The 17,747-nt window shown below is 42.7% G+C and overlaps 2 protein-coding genes across 2 annotated transcripts; both read right to left on the bottom strand.

Moving 5' to 3' along the window:
* Positions 1-41: 41 nt before the first annotated feature.
* klhl34 (kelch-like family member 34) lies at positions 42-1,841 on the bottom strand. The gene has a single exon (XM_076080151.1). It carries the CDS (start codon positions 1,839-1,841, stop codon positions 42-44), a length of 1,800 nt encoding a protein of 599 aa, XP_075936266.1.
* Positions 1,842-8,155: 6,314 nt separating this feature from the next.
* Positions 8,156-12,220, bottom strand: smpx (small muscle protein X-linked). The gene is made up of 3 exons (XM_076080148.1): positions 12,164-12,220; positions 9,064-9,150; positions 8,156-8,424 (listed from the first exon to the last, which is right to left on the bottom strand). The coding sequence occupies exons 1-3, from the start codon at positions 12,197-12,199 to the stop codon at positions 8,275-8,277; spliced, it is 273 nt and encodes a 90-aa protein (XP_075936263.1). The 5' UTR covers positions 12,200-12,220; the 3' UTR covers positions 8,156-8,274.
* Positions 12,221-17,747: the final 5,527 nt, after the last annotated feature.

The following is a 17,747-nucleotide window of genomic DNA, read 5'->3' as shown; positions in this document are numbered from 1 at the left end:
GTTCCACTCTCATGTAAAAGTTTTCTTTCGTTATGTGCACTTTAGTCTGGAAGAGGCAGCAGTGTGCACTCAGTCCCAGTGAGAGGTCTGGGGAGCTGACAGATCTCTCTCCAGCGATCCGTCTTTGTATCGTACTCCATCACACTCTTCACTATCACCTCCTGTCCATCGCTCCACCTCCTCCCGCCAAACACCAGCAGATTACCGGCCGGCGTCGACGCCATCCCGTAGTCGAAGGAGCCAGTGAGAAGCGGTCGGAGGCGGGTCCAATGGTCTGACTGCGAATCGTACTGCTCGATGTCGCAGAAAGGCTCGTACATTCCCAACAGGGCGTAGATGAAACCGTGGGCCGTCGCCAGGCGGTGGCTGAACCTGCCGATGGTCATGGACGCTCGCTTCTCCCACACTCTGCCTTTGAGGTCCCAGAACAGGACTTCTCTGCTGCTCTCTCTGCGGTCGTCCTGGTTATCAACTCGGTTACTGCCGCCCTGGTTGCTCGAACGTCCGCCTGCCACGTAGATGCCTTTGTCAAGCACAGCAGAAGCGTGGCCGTAAAGGGGACGAGGCATCTTCGCTCCTCTCCTCCACGATCCTGTGGCCATGTCGTAAAACTCAACAGAAGCTATAGATGTGTGTGTGTCGTCATCTGGTCGCGTGTGTCGTCCCCCGATGGCGTAAATAGCATCCTCCACCACGCAGCAGGTGAACTGCTCCCGCCCCTCCAGCATGGACTCCATCATCTCCCAGTGGTCGAAGCGGGGATCGTAGCGCCACACCTTCTTGGATGTCGCCACAGTGACAGACTTCTTCCCATCCTCGCCTCCCTCGTTCACTTCCCCTCCGCCGATCACGAAGAGGAAACCCCCCACCGAGCACACGCAGGGATTTCTCAGTCGCAGCGGGATGCCGGAGCTCAGAGATGAAAACTTCCTGCTTCTAGGATCAAACGCCAGCATCTGCTGCTCCGGCCAATCAGGGCGGGATCCTCCACCCACAAGCAGCACGCGATTGGGCGACGCCCTGAGCGTCGACTGTTTGCTCTGTCTGATTGGCTGAGCTGGGCCCAGCCTGTGGTACTCCAACGCCCGAGTCAGCTGGCTTCTGATGAGAGGTGTGGCCATGGCTCTGTGGGCGTGGCTGAGATCGGTGAGGTCAGAGGGGGCCACCAATCCGAAGCGCAGATGACTCAGCAGGAGATTTGATTTCAGGAGAGGGAGGGGCCAATTCTCATCCAGCCAATGCAGAGCCAGCTTTAGGAGCTCCACCTCCTTGACACCAGGTATCTCGTCGGCATCGAGCACCGCCATCAGCGATTGCATATTTAGCCCGAGAAGGTCATCCCTGCTTTCCTGCAACAGCGTCCCCATCTCCACAGCAATGGTTTGATTGGCAGCTTCAAGGGCATCTGACAAGGTGTGACGCTCGGCCAGGTTAGCATAACAACAGCAATTATCCGCATTTAAACCATCAGTCATGAAGCGCTCACATATTGACACGGCCGTCTCCACCTGCAAGTACCTGGCTGCCTCTAACAGGACAGGAAGTGTAGGCGATGATATGTTGAGCCAACCGGAATACAGGAAGTCCAGAATGGCGTGTAAACCCTCAGGTGTTAGCGCCGGGAGGCTAATGGAGGCCGCTAATCTCTCTGCGGTAGTCTCTCCAAACAGAGCCCAAAAATACTCGCTGGAGCTCGCCAGAAGGGCGCGATGACAAGGGAAAGACACACCGCCGACCTCCAGGACGACATCGCACATGTTTCCCTGAGAGCGCAGGCGCTGGAAGCCAGAGAGAAGTCCGGTTCTGTGGGACGAACTGTAGAGGAGGGAGTAGCTATCCATCCAAAAGATAAGGGGTGAGAGGATTAGAGATTGGAGAGGAACAGTCAAAAGGAGGATTAATTGGTGAGAAAAAGCTTAGTCAGGAAGCAGCAGTGAGAGGGAAGTGAGAGGAGGAAACATTAAAAGCAGAAAGTGCTGTCAAAGAAGATGTAGCCGACGAGCTGCACTAAAGAACGTTTGACAGAAAGAGAATCAGACATTAGTCGGAGAAGAGGATAAGAGGTTGTTGAAAGCAAAGAGCAGGAAGTGATGGGAAAAGACAGGAGAGTTGAGAGGAAAAGAGGGTAAAGTGCGCGTCCATAGTCGAGGTCTCTCCATCTGTATTTTTGTTCTGCTCTGTCTGCGGCGGCGGGCATGTGATACCATGATAGGAAGGATACCAACACCCCCTTACAAAGACACACATAATCCAATGTACACCCCTCCCTCACCCTTTTATTGGCCCTCAGACTTGTTCCGTCCCAAAGCCTCCTGTCTCTTTCTGTGATGTCCCGGCTCTGTTGGCTTTGCGTTTGTCCGCTGCCCCTTTCCTCGCTGCCTCCGGGAGGGAGTATCACCCCGAATACATGCATCCAACATACACACCAACCGGGCATGTGAGCCAAATGCATGGGTAAACACACACCGAACACACACACACACACACACATGCTCAGAGGGAGCCTGGCGGGATTGTAGCGTCTAACCCATCGGATGAACTCATTGGCAAATACAGCTGCTCACAGTCTGCAGACCAGGATTCCACCTATCTGTGTCCTCATAGCCATGGTGACAGGAATAGAAAACACGGACACACAGCTCTGCGGAATGGCACGTATCAAAACCAGAGGAAGTTTTGCCAAGCTGTCAAAAGATGTTTTACAAGTGTCAAGAGTAGCGCATAGCATTTTGATATCGGACTAAGCCGTGTCCTTCTGGGAGGCATTTAACCTTATTGTGACATGTGCGGCGATGAAATCATGCAGATTGATGTCATCTTCTTATTTCTATGCAGAGACAAGGAGGGTGGTGGTGGTGGGAGTGATAATGAATACTTGTTTTCAATGCCAGGCTACTGATTGTCCGGCGTGTTGATTGATTTTGCTACTCTGATACATGCACATTAGTATGCAAACGACATCGCTTGATCGCACACTTACAAGTTCTCGCAGCGCTCTCTGCGTCGTGCATTTTGTAGTGAGTTATGACCTCCGAGTAGACGCTGGCTCACACTCACAGATTTGTGTTTCACGGGAAAGGTTACACTTGTTCAAAATTCAGCACACGGGCTACTCGCAAAGAGTGTTCTCAATCTTTCCCACACGATGTCAGGTCCTCTCGTGTGGTTGTTAAAACAGCAGCAGTGTTTCTCTCTCCGTCGTGACCTGATGGAGGCTAAACTTAGCTACAGCTGCTCTGAGTGTGTTCGTCTGTGTGGACATGTGATGTGATGATGGATATCTGCTATAATGGCATGTGTGTGTGTGTGTGTGTGTGTGTGTGTGTGTGTGTGTGTGTGTGTGTGTGTGTGTGTGTGTGTGTGTGTGTGTGTGCGTGTGTTATTGCAGCATTCCTTCTTGAAACAGTTGGATTTGGAGGATCAAAGTGACTCTATGCACAAAGACGCCCCTGACTCACACCTAAAACCCACTAATACCTATTACATATGCACATAATATAAGAATATTACAGCTGGAAATATCAGGGGTGAACTGACGGAAAGACTCTCCGGGCCACATCTTCCATCACAGAGAACATGAAGTTTTAATTTGGTTTTGTCAGAGTTTTAGGGTATTTAACTTTGCCTGAATGGATCTTTTTATTTTTTTATTAATTAGCGCATGCATTATGTGACACTCTGTTTACTGTGAATCTCCTGACACCCTCAGGAAGAAAAGGAAGTCTCTGCCACGAAATAATCCCCATTGAACATCACCTTAAAAACTGTCAAGTCCCGTCGCCTGTCTTTGTTAGCTCATACAGCTGCCAACTTCACCAGCGACATGATATGTTCTCTTAACATGACAAGGAAACAACAGGAGTCTACAGCCACAATAGCGGCTCTGTGAGGGTGTTCTTACATGCAGATAAATGCTAAAGTCAGCATGCTAACAATGCTGCTTTTTTGGCAGGTATACATTTTTACTGTGTTCATGAGGTTAGCTTAAAACTTGCTAATCAGCTCTAAAAACAAAGTATAACTGAGGCTGAATGTCATTCTTTTTTCAGGAATTTGGTCTTAAACCAAAATATAGGACAAATTAAAATGTTTGACTGGATGATGGCGCTGCAGGAGAAGTTGAGAGTGGAGATAAAGTTAGAGGATATATCATCTGGGAACAATTTTGTACCAATCCATGTTGTAGATTTCTGGATATTTCAATGCATAAGTGAAACATTTCACTGGACAAGTGAGTAATTTGACCTGCAGCAGGTGCTGGAGGAAAAGTCAGAGGATCCCCAACGTTAGTACGATTCTTCCTTTGGGAACCTTTAATATCTGACCTTAACTTCATGGCAATACATCCAATAGATGTTGAGATATTTGAGTCTGGACCAAAGTAGTAGCGTAGTAGAGCCACGCTAGCATAGCTAAAGATGTTGCAAAGGTCTAATTACATAAAGCAAGTATTTTTAAAATGATTGGAGTAAATAAGAAAAACATAACATGTAACCGCTATATTGTCCTCTACTGTAATAGCAGATGTAGGCAGTAATGAATAGAACACTTTGGATTTTCAGAACCATCTTGTTTTATTGCAACATTTTCCTGAAGATACCAGTTTCTGGGAATTATATCAACAAAACAAGTAAAACGTTATATTCCCACTTCCAAAAACAAAAAATAATCGGTACAGTTGAACCTGAATCCCATCGCATTATTGCAAATTGTTACAACATTTAGAAATGAATAATTGAATAGAAAGCATCAGTATAAATCAGTGCTGAATAGTTGGAGTTTTGACAGAATGGGAAAAAAAGAGCAATCACATTCCTTAAATGCACATCAATTGTCAACAACTGTCGTTAACCAGCTACTTCACACTTAAAAATACCCCCAAAAACAAAACAAAAAAGCAAAGAATACGCTCAAGAATAAGCTGTTATTGCAACTCAACTCACTTACTCCTCAAAGTCCAAGTAGAGTGGAGTCTTTTCTGCAGCGGAAACAAGCCAGAATATCTCGCTTTATCTCGACGTCTTTTCACTTTTTTGTATAAATTGTGATTTAAGTTTGGATTTGTGATGAAACAATCTGGTACACATGGTAAGATAAATATAGATATATGCAGTGCTTTTAACCTATGAGGAGCACTGAAAGAAATGGACACCTGCTTCTTGGTGGTTTTGGTTAAACGCTGGACATTTTCTGCAGACGTTGGCTTCACACAAAGCTGTTTTCCGAACATGTTGGGATTAGTTTGTAGCCTGCTCAAGTCTTCGGTGGCAGTGGGCACGTCTGTGTCTGTGAAGATTGTCTGCCTTCGTCTCCGCCTGGCTGGGCATCCTGAAGGAAAGAGACAGATAAAGACACTGTGAGGGAGCTTTACTGTCTGCGGGTCTCAGAGCGGCTGACCCCTGAGAGACGGCGGGACGATGAGGAGAAGACCAGGTCACTGCATCCACTGATGCAGCCTCACGTATAAGATCTGGTTTCTCTCTGCACTTATCTCTATCTTGACCTTTTTCCATTTTCTGTTTCTTCTCTCTGTGTCCTGATCTCCCCTCGCCGTTCATTTCCATCTCAAAAACTTGAGTCGTACAAACACTTCTCAAGAGTCATCAGTCATCAGTGGATGAAGCCAAAGAGCTGCAGTTCTGCTGGTTAAGTGACGTTACACTAGAGCCCAGTTTTAAGTACAAGAGGCTAAGAGGGAAGCTGATAAGATGAAGCCTGGAACTCTTTGTTTAAAGCTTTAAAATGATACTAAAGTATGCTAGTTAGCTTAGCTGACCCTTCAAGTTGAAATAGCCTGCAGCTACGTACGAAAGATAAGAGATAAAATAAGATAATCCTTTATTAGTCCCACACTTGTTGTTGTGCTTTCCTTCACTTGTTTGTTTGTTTTGCAGTTGTGAGTAGCTCCTCTGTCGTCTTTGTGCATTGCATTGTGGGACAAATGGTGTCCATTTAAAGCACAGTCAGAAATCAGGCACATGTTGCATGCAACGGCTGACTTTTTAGAGTAATTGGATCCCTCTCCCAGTGTAAATACACTCTGTGAACCTGCTCAGAAATAGCATGTAGTATTATTTTTCTGCCTCAGAGAAACATGTTTTGAACTAGATCTTAAACCAGCCTCTCGTTTATCTCCCACGCACACCCACGTGGGATGGGCAGGGCCGAGCAGCACACAGTGTTTGGATATTGTGGTTTCTGTGTCCCGCTGAGAGTCTCAGCACAGACTGCCCCTCAATGCTCACACACATTTTCTAAAACAAACACACACACACACATAAAGAGTAAATATAGAGCCTGACTCAACCCGTCCTGCCCACACACAGAGGCATCAACACACACACACCGCTTGACCAAAACAAAGACACACAGCCCACAGTGACCCCCGGTGGCCAGCGTCGACCACTGCAAGTAGTTATTGTGGAGACGAGTCTCACTGATCCAGGATCTGTGACAAAGACATAATGACTAAAGTCTTGTTATGTTAGGATGTAAAGAAATGAACTGCTAAACTTCTAATTTTCCTCATTAGGGAGCTGTTTTACATTAATTTATTATGCTGAGGTAAAACATTTCTGCTTTGCACCAGGAACACGTTTTTCTTTAAATATGATTTTATATATATATGTATATATGTATATGTACCCTTTGTAGGTATCTAGCAGACAGATAGTTTTGGTGTAGATTAATAACTTCTATAGATATATATAGTGTGCAAAGAGCAGAAACAAGTTGTTAGTTTTGTCACTTTACAGCAAATGAGTTTAAACTTTTTCAGTTTGCATCTTTCCTGCAACTTCTCAATGACATGCAGGTTATCTGGATTGAACTCTAAATTCCCTCTTTTAGGTGAATATATTTGTCTAAATGTCTAATCTGACCCAGGATAAGTGGGTGTTGCAATAATCGGAGAGTTAACCTACAACTCTTTTGATAACTGATTCCTCTTTTACATAAGTGAAGGTTGTGAACACTGTTTGTGTAGACCTGTATTTGTAGAGCTGGATAGTTATTTACTGTTTTCACATCACTGGCTGGATTTGAATCCTTCACAAAGAAGCAGTGAGTCAGTTTGGGAACTCATCGTGTTGCTTCCTGGCTGACCCCGTCTGCACTGCTCAACCGTCAGAAGAGCTGCATCACATATTTCCATTTGAGCCGGGATGTTGAGGGATCCGCGGGACATTTTGTGTATCCAAATAATGATGACAAGAGATGCACAAGTTACCTGTTCATGAGACACACCTTCTGAACGTTACGATGGTCAGGTTGTTGACACTGTTTCACTTTAATAAGTAGATAAATATTCCTATTTAAACCCTACTGTATGGTTTTTGGGCAGGATCAATGGCATAACAATGTGTTAATACTGACTATTTTTTTTCTATTTTAAAGTTATGGGATGTTTTAAAAATTACTTTTAAAAGTTTTTATATAAGAAAATATTAGAAAAATATTAATACATTATTGTTGCTGGGGAACAACAAAAGTGTTGGTGTTTCTTTATAATTAAATACTTTATTGTTTCAGAGGTTTATGTTTTTAAATTGATGATTAGTAAGGTGGTCCATTGTTCATTTTCTGTCGAGTTACAGTTTATATTTAATGATTTTAATAAAGTATTGTGTAACTTGAAGTTTTAGTGCCACACATGGTTTGGCTCCTTTTCATCACTTCCTGTGGAAGGACTGTGAATAGGCTGCTGGTACCCTGTTTATGCCTTCTAATTATTCATTTTGTACTATTTAATTTAAAAAGCAGCATACTTACAGTGTAATTTAGTTTTAATCCCCTTGTTTCCTGTACTTCTTGTGCATAAGATGTACAACATATTTACGCTCTAATATGCAGACTGAAATCTCAAGAGATGCCGACTTTTTACATTTTCGTTATAGATTTTTCTCTGTTTTCATGCCATCCCCTTCTCTTGCCCGCCTCCTCGCCCGACCACAGGTCCCCAATTAATATAAGTCACGAGACTTTATTGCAATATACTGATGGATTTTAGTACTTCATGCACATTTGTGTACTGTATTTTTAATTTATCAAAAACAATTATATCAAACATAAGTAAAGTCACAAGAATAACATTTATTTTTTTTATTATTTTTTGGCAAACATTTCCTAATTTGATGTAATAACATCATATCTGGTTTTAATGAGGTCAAAAAGAAAATAGTATTTAAAGGAATACAATTTTTCAATAATCATTATTATTATTACACACAAAGCAACGAGGAAGGGGAAGTTCATACGACTATGGCCACCTACATGTTAGTCCTTGGTGACCCATCGTAGCTCACTCTTGACGTTCTGCAGCTCTGATAAGTTAACGGCCGGACCGGGCAGCTTCACCGCGCCCGGCAACGCCTTCTTCTCCTCTGGCGTCTGGGCGGCAGCGCAGGGCTGGTCTGGTGAATGAGCCTGAGGAAACATTGTTATTATTGTTATTATTGAAGCCTTATTTTAGGGTTTTAACTATTACTTTACTTCACGTCCCTTCTCCCTTCTCACTACTACTACATGCTGGCATCAGCAGCGCTCTGTTCTGTCCTGAAAAGCCAAAATGCCGTAACTAGTTAAGGAGTAGAATCTGACCTTTTGACTTTTTTTTACTTTATGGAATATTAACATGCTATAGAAGTGTTTAACTTAAGAGAAAACATTTTGCAAAACAGCAACAGAGCCTCCAAACGTTAAGCCTTTTGTCTTTCTTAACTTCCTCCTTTCTTTCGTTTACTTCTCTCACTATTGTCCCTCTCGGGTATCCGTAGAACAGCAGAAGTGCTTTGAGTAAAGATGGTAATGGTGATGAAAATAAAGCAGGAGTACATGGCGGTACACATTTGGAAAGAGTGTTATGTGGGTCAACGCATGCCTAAAATATTCCACTCAGACTACTTACTAACACTACTTATAATAGTAAGTAAGAAAATCTGGTGCTTCTGGTTTGCACACAAAAACTATTGTCACTTTTGATAAAGCTACAGAAACCTGCTGGTAAATGTATATGTGTGTGTGTGTGTGTGTGTGTGTGTGTGTGTATCTCCTGTGTTGTCTCACCTCTTCTGTGTCTACTGTCTCCTCTCTCCTCTTGACAGGATGTCCCGCCCCTGGACGCAGAGCTCCCATCGGGATGTTCAAATTAGCCTGACGGACGGCAAGAAGAGCCAATGAGATGCTTTCAACACTTTAAACAAATTCCCTGTCTGTGCGTCTCTGCATGTGTGTGTGTGTTTTATTTGTAAGCCTACACCTGTTTCCTCAAAACCCCTTGTTTTGATTTTGGCCACGACTTCCTGTCACCAACGACGTTGTGTCTTTATGAAAAGTGGGACACACACACACACACAAACACACACACACACACACACACATAGCTCAGCGATCTGCCTGCTAACTCGATGTTAAACTGCTGCCTGCCCGACGTCCTGTCACCTGGATTTGATGCGTGTCATTTTGTTTTTTGCATTGTACTGTATTGTATTGTAAATATGCTCATATTGTACAGCTGTACAGAGAGGGAGTGTGTTGTGTTTCACAGAGGTTTTATTTATTTTTTTCCAGACATTGAGGTTTAAAGTTCTGGGAGAAATCGCCTCATTCGCAGCATGTTTGCTCAGAGTGGTAATATCTGTAATGTTGCTTTGGCTGGGGTTGTTTACTGTCTCATGCTTAGCCTGCTGTCGGCAATCATTTTCTGACATTCCAACCAAAGGTTAAAGGAATATTTCACCATAATTGTAGTTTGACATTTTGGGAAACACTGTTGTTTGCTTTCTTGTCGAGAGAGGGATGAAAAGACCGATACCAGTGTGGGTCTTTTAAGTGATGCTAGGGCCAGGATTAGCTTAGCTTAGCTTAGCATACAGGCGGAAGCAGTTGACCTGGCGTTGTCCAAACATTTATGGAATTCTAGCAGCACCTTTAATTAATACGTTATAAGTTGTTTGTTGGATCCGTACGTGGACACAACATTTTTTAAGGCTAGTTGTTTCTGCTTGCATCCAGTCTTTATGCTAAGCTATAAGCTAATGTCTTCTGGCTGTAGTGTATGAGAGTGCTATTAATTTTCTTATTTAACTCTCCGCAAGAAAATGTATTCCCAAAATGTTCCTTTAACTCTGTCCAACAACTGAAATAGCCCTCGTGTTGTAGTTCCATCTGCGCCTCACTGCCAGGCGGCAACCTCCGTGTCTGCTGAGTGAAGCCGATGCAGAAGTGTCTTAAAACTTGCATTCTCTCGACTGACCAGCAGGGGGCGACTCCTCCGGTTGCAAAAAGAAGTCCGATTGTATGGAAGTCTATGAGAAAATGACTCTACTTCTCTCTTGATTTATTACCTCAGTAAACATTGTAAACATGAGTTTATGGTCTCAATCTCTAGTTTCAAGTCTTCTTCAATACAGCATGATGTTCATTTCGGAAATTAGGGTCCGTTTAGAGTCAGATAGACCGTAAAGCGGAATATGCTTTATGGCGGTCTTACGGCGTCTTAACGTCACTCCTCCACATTCTAAATATGGTAACTTCCATTTATTGGTTGAAAAAACAACAACATGGCGACAGCCGTAATCCAAGATGGCCACCGACGAAATCGCTGAACTCAAGGCTTCAAAACGGCAGTCCACAAAACAATGGGTGACGTCACGATGACTACGTCCACTAAAGTCTAAGCTCCCTGCATAACTAAAGGACCGTATACCAGTGTGTTTGCAAGCTTAAGTTCTTTAAGAGGCAGTCAAGAGATACCACAGTTGGAGGAAGTAAATCTAAAGAAAGAAACTTTTCATGCACACTAATGATTCAACTCTGCTTCCTTACCTTCTGTGCATATCAATATAGTGACGTTATATCAGAGAAGGCGATATTGGACTTTAGGATCCACACTGGAAACGTTTGGGCACTAAATGTTTCAATTGTTTGGAGGAAATGTAACGGACCTTTTATTGCTTGGAGCTATTAAAAAGATGGCACGGCTATTAACCTGGGAGGAGGCTGAGATGGAACCACAGAGAGTAACTGTCTGTGTGTCGATCGATCAATCAATGTTGAAGGTGAACTGCGTCTTTAGAGCTGACCTCCTGAGGAGCGTCTATAAAAGGATGGGAAACGTAAAGACCAGCAGGGGAGCGGAGGAAATCTTTCTCTCAGTCAATCAATGCAAGATTTGTCCCTGACGTCTAAAAGCAGTCCCGCTGCTGCAGTGCCCTCGAGCAAGACGCTAAAGCAAGATTATAATTTCCCTTCATTGATCAGAGAAATGTTCTTTTCCAGCTCGAATATAAAATTCAGACGGACTGTGACTTGACTGTTTGTTGGGGTACATTAGTCGACTCTAACTGCCGTGTTGGCAGCGACTCAAGTCAGTTTGGTGGTTGTTTTCTATTTGATCGTTGTTGGATATAAAACACAGGGTGTTTACATCAGATCCAAGCTCTTAAATGTTGGATTTAGCAGTAACAATAATGATTGATTTTCACACTGTGCTGATTAAATGTTTGGAAAATCAATATAACAACGATATGGTATGCTTTTGAAAATGTTGAAAGATTTAAAAAAAAGTTTTTTTTTAAAAGAAGATATCTATTATTCATAATGTAAATCTGTACTGCTGTTCTTATTTGTGATGAACTTAAACTGATGGTGGAGTGCTGAGACGAGTAACCTCATGTTTGTACTGTACTGGTGTTTAAAATAGTCCTCTGTCCAGATGTCTGTCCCATGGTTAGACGTGAAAATGAGCACAAAGAGAAGAGAGAGAGAGAGAGAGAGAGAGAGAGAGAGAGGATGGAAGAAACCCTCTCTGACATGCACGCACAAAGCCATTACTACACCAACGCAGACACATTTACAAAGATACAGCGATACAGACAACTCCTCATCCTTTGCCTCGCTACAACTCTGCACTAACAAAGCCTTGATACTGTATTATGCACAGTCTGAACTCTGTATTTGCCTTTACCAATAAATACTTTAATGTGGAAGCATCTGTCTTCTTTATTTTTTTAACAGGATGAAGAGTTACGATTTGGTTGAAATCTCTTGCTTGTCTTGTTTTCTTGTTGTAAATAAAACTAAGACATGGTTGTTGTTGTTTTATTAAAATAAAAGTTTCACACACAACCACAGCTTATTGTGCACACAGATGAAGATATTTTACCTGAAGGGCCTTCACGTTGGACGAAGGTTTGGACATTATCCTCCCGGTAAATCCACTCACCTGGAGGAAGCACAGATCACAGACATTCAGCTGTGTGTGTGTGTGTGTGTGTGTGTGTGTGTGTGTGTGTGTGTGTGTGTGTGTGTGTGTGTGTGTGTGTGTGTGTGTGTGTGTGTGTGTGTGTTGGGGGCACTGGGACTCTGTTTCTGTGGGTTTAAAGGGCCGGGATAGCATTTCAGTTGCTTAGCGACTCTCCCAGAGAGAAGCAGGTAGAGGAACTGTTCTCTGAATCATTCATGAGAGGGGAATGTCAAAATAAAAGTGCGACAGTGCCTCAATTTTAGCAAGTGTGTGAGAGAGAACCTTTGCATTGAGTAGAGTGATATCATCAATTCAAATCCCAACAAACCACATAAACTCTAATCATGGGATGATTGCATGTTACATATTGTTAAAGTTTACAGCATTTTATTATTAAACTTAGGGAAAGGTCTAACTGAAACAGCACTCTGTCCCAAACCTTAATCCGAGTGCTTAAACCTGAAGTGCATATTTTAAGGCCCTTTTGCAAAATCCACGTTTTAAAATGAATCAGCTGGAAACAGAATTTGTCCATCTCTGTCTGTTCAAGGACCCATTGTTTCAAAAGTTACTTTATTTTGAGGCAGTGAGGTCTTTAACTCTAGGTTTTTGTTGAGGTTACTCCTCTCCTGCAAAAATGATATAAGCTAAATGATCTTCAGCATTAAAATAGTAAAATATAACAATCCCACAGAAGGTATTTGAATCAGCTATTAGAAATAAACAAAACGTTGTCCCTCTCTCCCTCATTTCACCTCAGCCCGCTTTCTGTTATTTTCTACTGCCTCCCTCCCTCTTGAATGTTTCACAGATCAACACTGACCCAAGTGGTTCCCAATCGTAGAAGTTTCCACGGCCTATTTATCTTATCTACGAGTGGCTCAGAGCAGAGGACCACAGAAACAGGGTCCCCGGCTCTCTCCGGCTGCTGCTGCGTTCAATGGCAGCACTTGGACACCGTTACTAGGGTGCTGTTTATGCAACAACATAGAGCAAGAGCTTTGCTGTCCTTGACATGAGAGTAAAAGCCTGGACACCCCAAAATACACAACCACACACACACACACACGTGCTTACACAACGGTATTTATGTTGGCCATGAGTAGCAGCTGCCCTCCTGACGCCACGCTGCAAAGCCTCACGAGCCCTTTCTTTCTCTCTCTCTCTCTCTCTCTCTCTCTCTCTCTCTCTCACACACACATGCTCAAAACCACAGGTATAATTATTCCTTATACTTTGAATTATTTAAATCTTCAATATTTGTGTGCAGACACCTAACAAAAAGGCTCTTTGAGGTAGGCCTATACGTGCACGTGTTTCAGAGCCTGACGGTATTTCTGGAATATCAACAAGAGCTGCAGCCGCACAAACGGCAGCACGAATGAATCACTAAAGAACTATGTTTTATTTTGCTTTACTAACAAGGACATTTTTTGTTGAGAGTGAAATATCTTCACAACTATCTTATCAATTGCTGTGAAATTCCCTAGAGGACACATTCTAACTTTGGTGATCCCTTACCTTTTCATCTAGCACCATTATCAGGTCAGAATGTGTCCAATACTTGCTTTGTGTCTGTCCTAATTAGCAAGTGTTAGCATGCTAACAGGCTAAACTAAGACGGAGAACCTAAATATAATCTGGTAAACATCAGCATGTTCACGTTGTCATTAGCATGTAAGTATCTTAAAGTTAGCTTCCTAAAGTTAGCCTTTATCTTAAAGCACTGCTTATATGATGCTAACATGACTTTGTTTTCTTATTGTCAAAAATTCGAAGCAAAACCAGAAATTAATTTGTCCTACTAGCAAGTACATATTATATATATCAAGGTCAACATTTTGGGAAGCTTATTCTCTTTCTTGCCAAAATAGATAGAAGCCACAGCCACTAGGCTATTGGCTTAGCTTAGCTTAGCATAAAGACTGTAGGCAGAAGAAAACTGCTAGCCGAGCATTGCCGGTGTTTGCTAAGCTAAGCTAATCATCTCCTGACTTCACGCTCAGCATGCAGACATGAAAGTGGTGCCATTCTAAAAGCAATGTTAAAATGTTGAACTACTTTTTGGGGCTGGAAGGAAATGTTGGAAAACACTGAAAGACACACTAATCCATTGTTGGTTGCGATCTTTTCATTACATTTGTTGACAATAAAAGAAATATAGAATATTGCCAGCTACTCTTAACGTATACAACGTATATATTGGACTAGATCAATGCTTTTTTAAATGTTTCGAATAAAAGCAGACCCAAATAACAGTTCAACTTAATCGCCCCATTGCTAAACAATGAGTCTTCCTGCAGGTTATTGGAAACTTCCAGACTGTCACTCATAAAAAGTACAAAATGCTAAAAGAGAACCACAGTATTGACCTAAACCTGCCATTCAAACACACATAAACAAAGCAGAACTAACTTACCTGTTGAGGACACAACACTGTATTGTCTAATGCTTGACTTTAGGACTTCTCTCGCTTTGTTCACTTACACTTTCTATCCATCTCTCACACACTAGTTTCCTCTCTGCCCTCCATCTCTTTCATTATCTTTGTCCTTTCTTCTTCTCTCCGCCCTCTATCTCTCTCTCTCTCTCTCACCCTGCCTCGTAAGTGGTGGAAGGATTCCTCTCATATCTGGGATTTGTTCACTCTATAAATAGAAGAGTGATACACAGAAGGGACCTGCTTTCTATCCACACACACTCTTCGACACACATGGACACGCAGAGCGACCGACCAAGACATTGTCAAACAGTATCACCGGACAGTTGGATCTCTTGACTTTTAACATATTTTTAAGGTTTATAAACTACAGTTACAGTGTAATGTTATCTGCAAGACCAAACTTTATAAGAAAATGTTAAGGTTTTTAAGCCTTAATTAGAGTAAGGTGCTTTGGTGAGGGAAATAATTTAACGGCTGCACCAAACTTCATTCAAAAAAGGAACATTTAAGCATGAAACACTCAAACATATAACTGTGTGTTTATCTGGTATTCACACATATTCATAATGATGAGTACGGCCCCAGATTTGAACATATTCTTAGGCTATTCAAGCTATAATTACAGCAAAACTCTCCAGTGAGGGAAATACTCAAACTCTTAAACTAAACTTCATTCAAAAAATGGAACATTTAAGCATTTAAAAACACGAAACTGTCTCTTATGGTACACTCACAAATGTTTATAAGGACATGTATGGGATTTCTCTTTTTGCAGCATCTTCAACAAACCCTGACACTCCAGTCCTCAAAACACTTCACCCAATCTTAGTGACTAAAATGGCACTGCCCTATATTTCAGCTGTGACACTCACTCCAACACACACACACACACACACACACACACACACACACACACACACACACACACACACAAGTGCTTATGCTGGTATGTCTACATTTACACACATCGACGGGCTCAGAGGGGAACTGTGATCTCACAGATTTAAAGGTGTGGGCATGTGTGTGTGTGTGTGTGTGTGTGTGTGTGTGTGTGTGTGCGTGTGCGTGTGCTCTCTTACCTCCTGCCGTGCGTGGCTGGTCTGCCCTGCCTGCGCTCTCTCTGAGGTCCTCTTCGGCTACCTGACCTGTTTCCGCTCGTCCTGATTGGCTCGGAGAGACTTGAAACTCCTCCCAGAGAGGAATCCGACCCATCAGGAGAGAAGTAGAATGAGTTTTCAGCCTGTGTGTGTGTGTGTGTGTGTGTGTGTGTGTGTGTGTGTGTGTGAGTGTTGCTCTATATAGATGTGTTTTCTCATATGTTGAAAGTCTTTTGGAGTGTGTGTTTCAACCTACCTTTACTCTCAGGATTCCACTCAACTTCTCCTCAGATGGAGTTGTCCACTTTCATGGCATCAAACCACACTGATCCTATGAAACTAATCTATTGTGTGGCCAGGTAGTAAAATGAACCGACTCAAACTGTAGGCTCGTTATATATTTCAGAATATGCAAATAAGAAACACACACAGACATCTGTTGGGAAGGACAACCCTTACCTGTCACAGAAAACAACGTCATTACTGACAACATGCTACAGCTAAATGGTCTGCTATTGAATCTATGTAGCTGAAGTTTAGCAGTGAGCCAAACTTCATGTAGAAAACAGCAACATATGAAGGTAGAAGCTGAAGTTTGCAGGTGGGTCTGAGGGTGTTCTAGCATTAGATTTAATGGGTGTTTTTTTGTGCACTTCCTCAGGATGCAGAGACGTTTTCGCTTGAAGTCAAACAGCAAACCTACAGGAGGATCTGGGCAGAATATAACGGAGCTTGCATGTGTAGTCTGTACACTGCACATGATGGCAATTTGAAGATGACGGGGGACAAATGCACATGCAGACTGGGAGAGATGGGGAGTCAGGGGTCCATGAGGATTTAGCCAAAATTACTTTTATATATTGCTACACGGTTTATACTCACCTCTTATCAGTAACAAGTACAGTGTATTTACTAAGTCATTGTATATTGTCATTGTTCTTTTTCTCCTTTTCTTTTGAAGCACCTTGAGCTTTTCCACATCATTTAATTTAGCAGTTTAAATGACAACAAAGATACCAAAACTCGCATGTATTCTCAGTACCTACATGTGATCGTTGTTGTATTTCAATGAGAGTCAAACTTGTCCTCAATGAGCTTTTTTAGGACTTCAGTTAAAGTTTGGGAGAGCTCATGTAGGGACGTGAGCTGTAGGTTTGGCGCTAAAAATGAGATTAGAATTTAAATTAGGTAATAAAAAATTGAGGCATGCCGTGATAATAATGATGAGTCCCCCCTCTGAGGAGTGATTGCCTTCACCAGAAGTCAGATGATAGTCGTTGCTGTCTGACAGTTTGTCTCTCTTGTCCACAGGCAGCTGTTTAGTTGGCAGGAAGTGGCAAGTTGGAGGCCACATGTACATGAGGGCATCTGCCCTGTTCGTCTGCTCAAGATGCTCATGCTGCTCCATCATCACCGAGAGAAGCCACAAATGTTTCGCCGTCAGGGTGAGCAGTTGCCTGACTCACTGATAATTGGTAAACAGATTTGGTTACGGTGTCTACATGTTTGTAGAGTACATGAGTGGAGGAACACAATTGTTAGTGGGAAGAATTAACCTTTAACCTCACATGGCCACAGAAAATCCCTCCTATAAAAAAGGGACTTTCTAACATTTACAGTGTGATTAAAACATGAATAGTGACAAGCCAGAGGCTCCGTGTGACACTGAGTTGTGGCAATATGGATGTGAAATGCATCAACACACAGTGTTTTATCCACAAGCAGTTTTATGTTCCCTCGCTTACATTTATGGCTTAATGAGTCAGACTGGGAGCTTGTTTCCTCGTTGCATCTGAGTCACACCATCGACATTTATTGGTGTCCTTTTACCCTCCTGGCCTTTGGTAGGATGAAATCCAATATCCAGACTCACACTTTCATTTTTTTACCGCTGCAGCTCAGCCGAAGTAGCTCCGCAAACCCTGATCAATTATCCTGCTCTCCATTTTAAGGGGCTACTGCT

The sequence above is a fragment of the Anarhichas minor genome, unplaced genomic scaffold (genome assembly GCF_050575085.1).
Source record: "Anarhichas minor isolate MPS153535 unplaced genomic scaffold, ASM5057508v1 ptg000074l, whole genome shotgun sequence".
In the NCBI taxonomy this organism is placed as follows: Eukaryota; Metazoa; Chordata; class Actinopteri; order Perciformes; family Anarhichadidae; genus Anarhichas; species Anarhichas minor.
This window is presented reverse-complemented; position numbering and strand designations above follow the sequence as displayed.

What these genes read in the sequence shown, in the direction of transcription:
- klhl34 (XM_076080151.1), bottom strand. Translation starts at nt 1,841, where the DNA reads ATGGATAGCTACTCCCTCCTCTACAGTTCGTCCCACAGAACCGGACTT.
- smpx (XM_076080148.1), bottom strand. Translation starts at nt 12,199, where the DNA reads ATGTCCAAACCTTCGTCCAACGTGAAGGCCCTTCAG. An exon ending in CCAACGTGAAGGCCCTTCAG is followed by an intron (nt 9,151 to 12,163) that starts GTAAAATATCTT and finishes GCCGTCCGTCAG; the next exon opens with GCTAATTTGAACATCCCGAT. An exon ending in AGACAGTAGACACAGAAGAG is followed by an intron (nt 8,425 to 9,063) that starts GTGAGACAACAC and finishes ATGTTTCCTCAG; the next exon opens with GCTCATTCACCAGACCAGCC.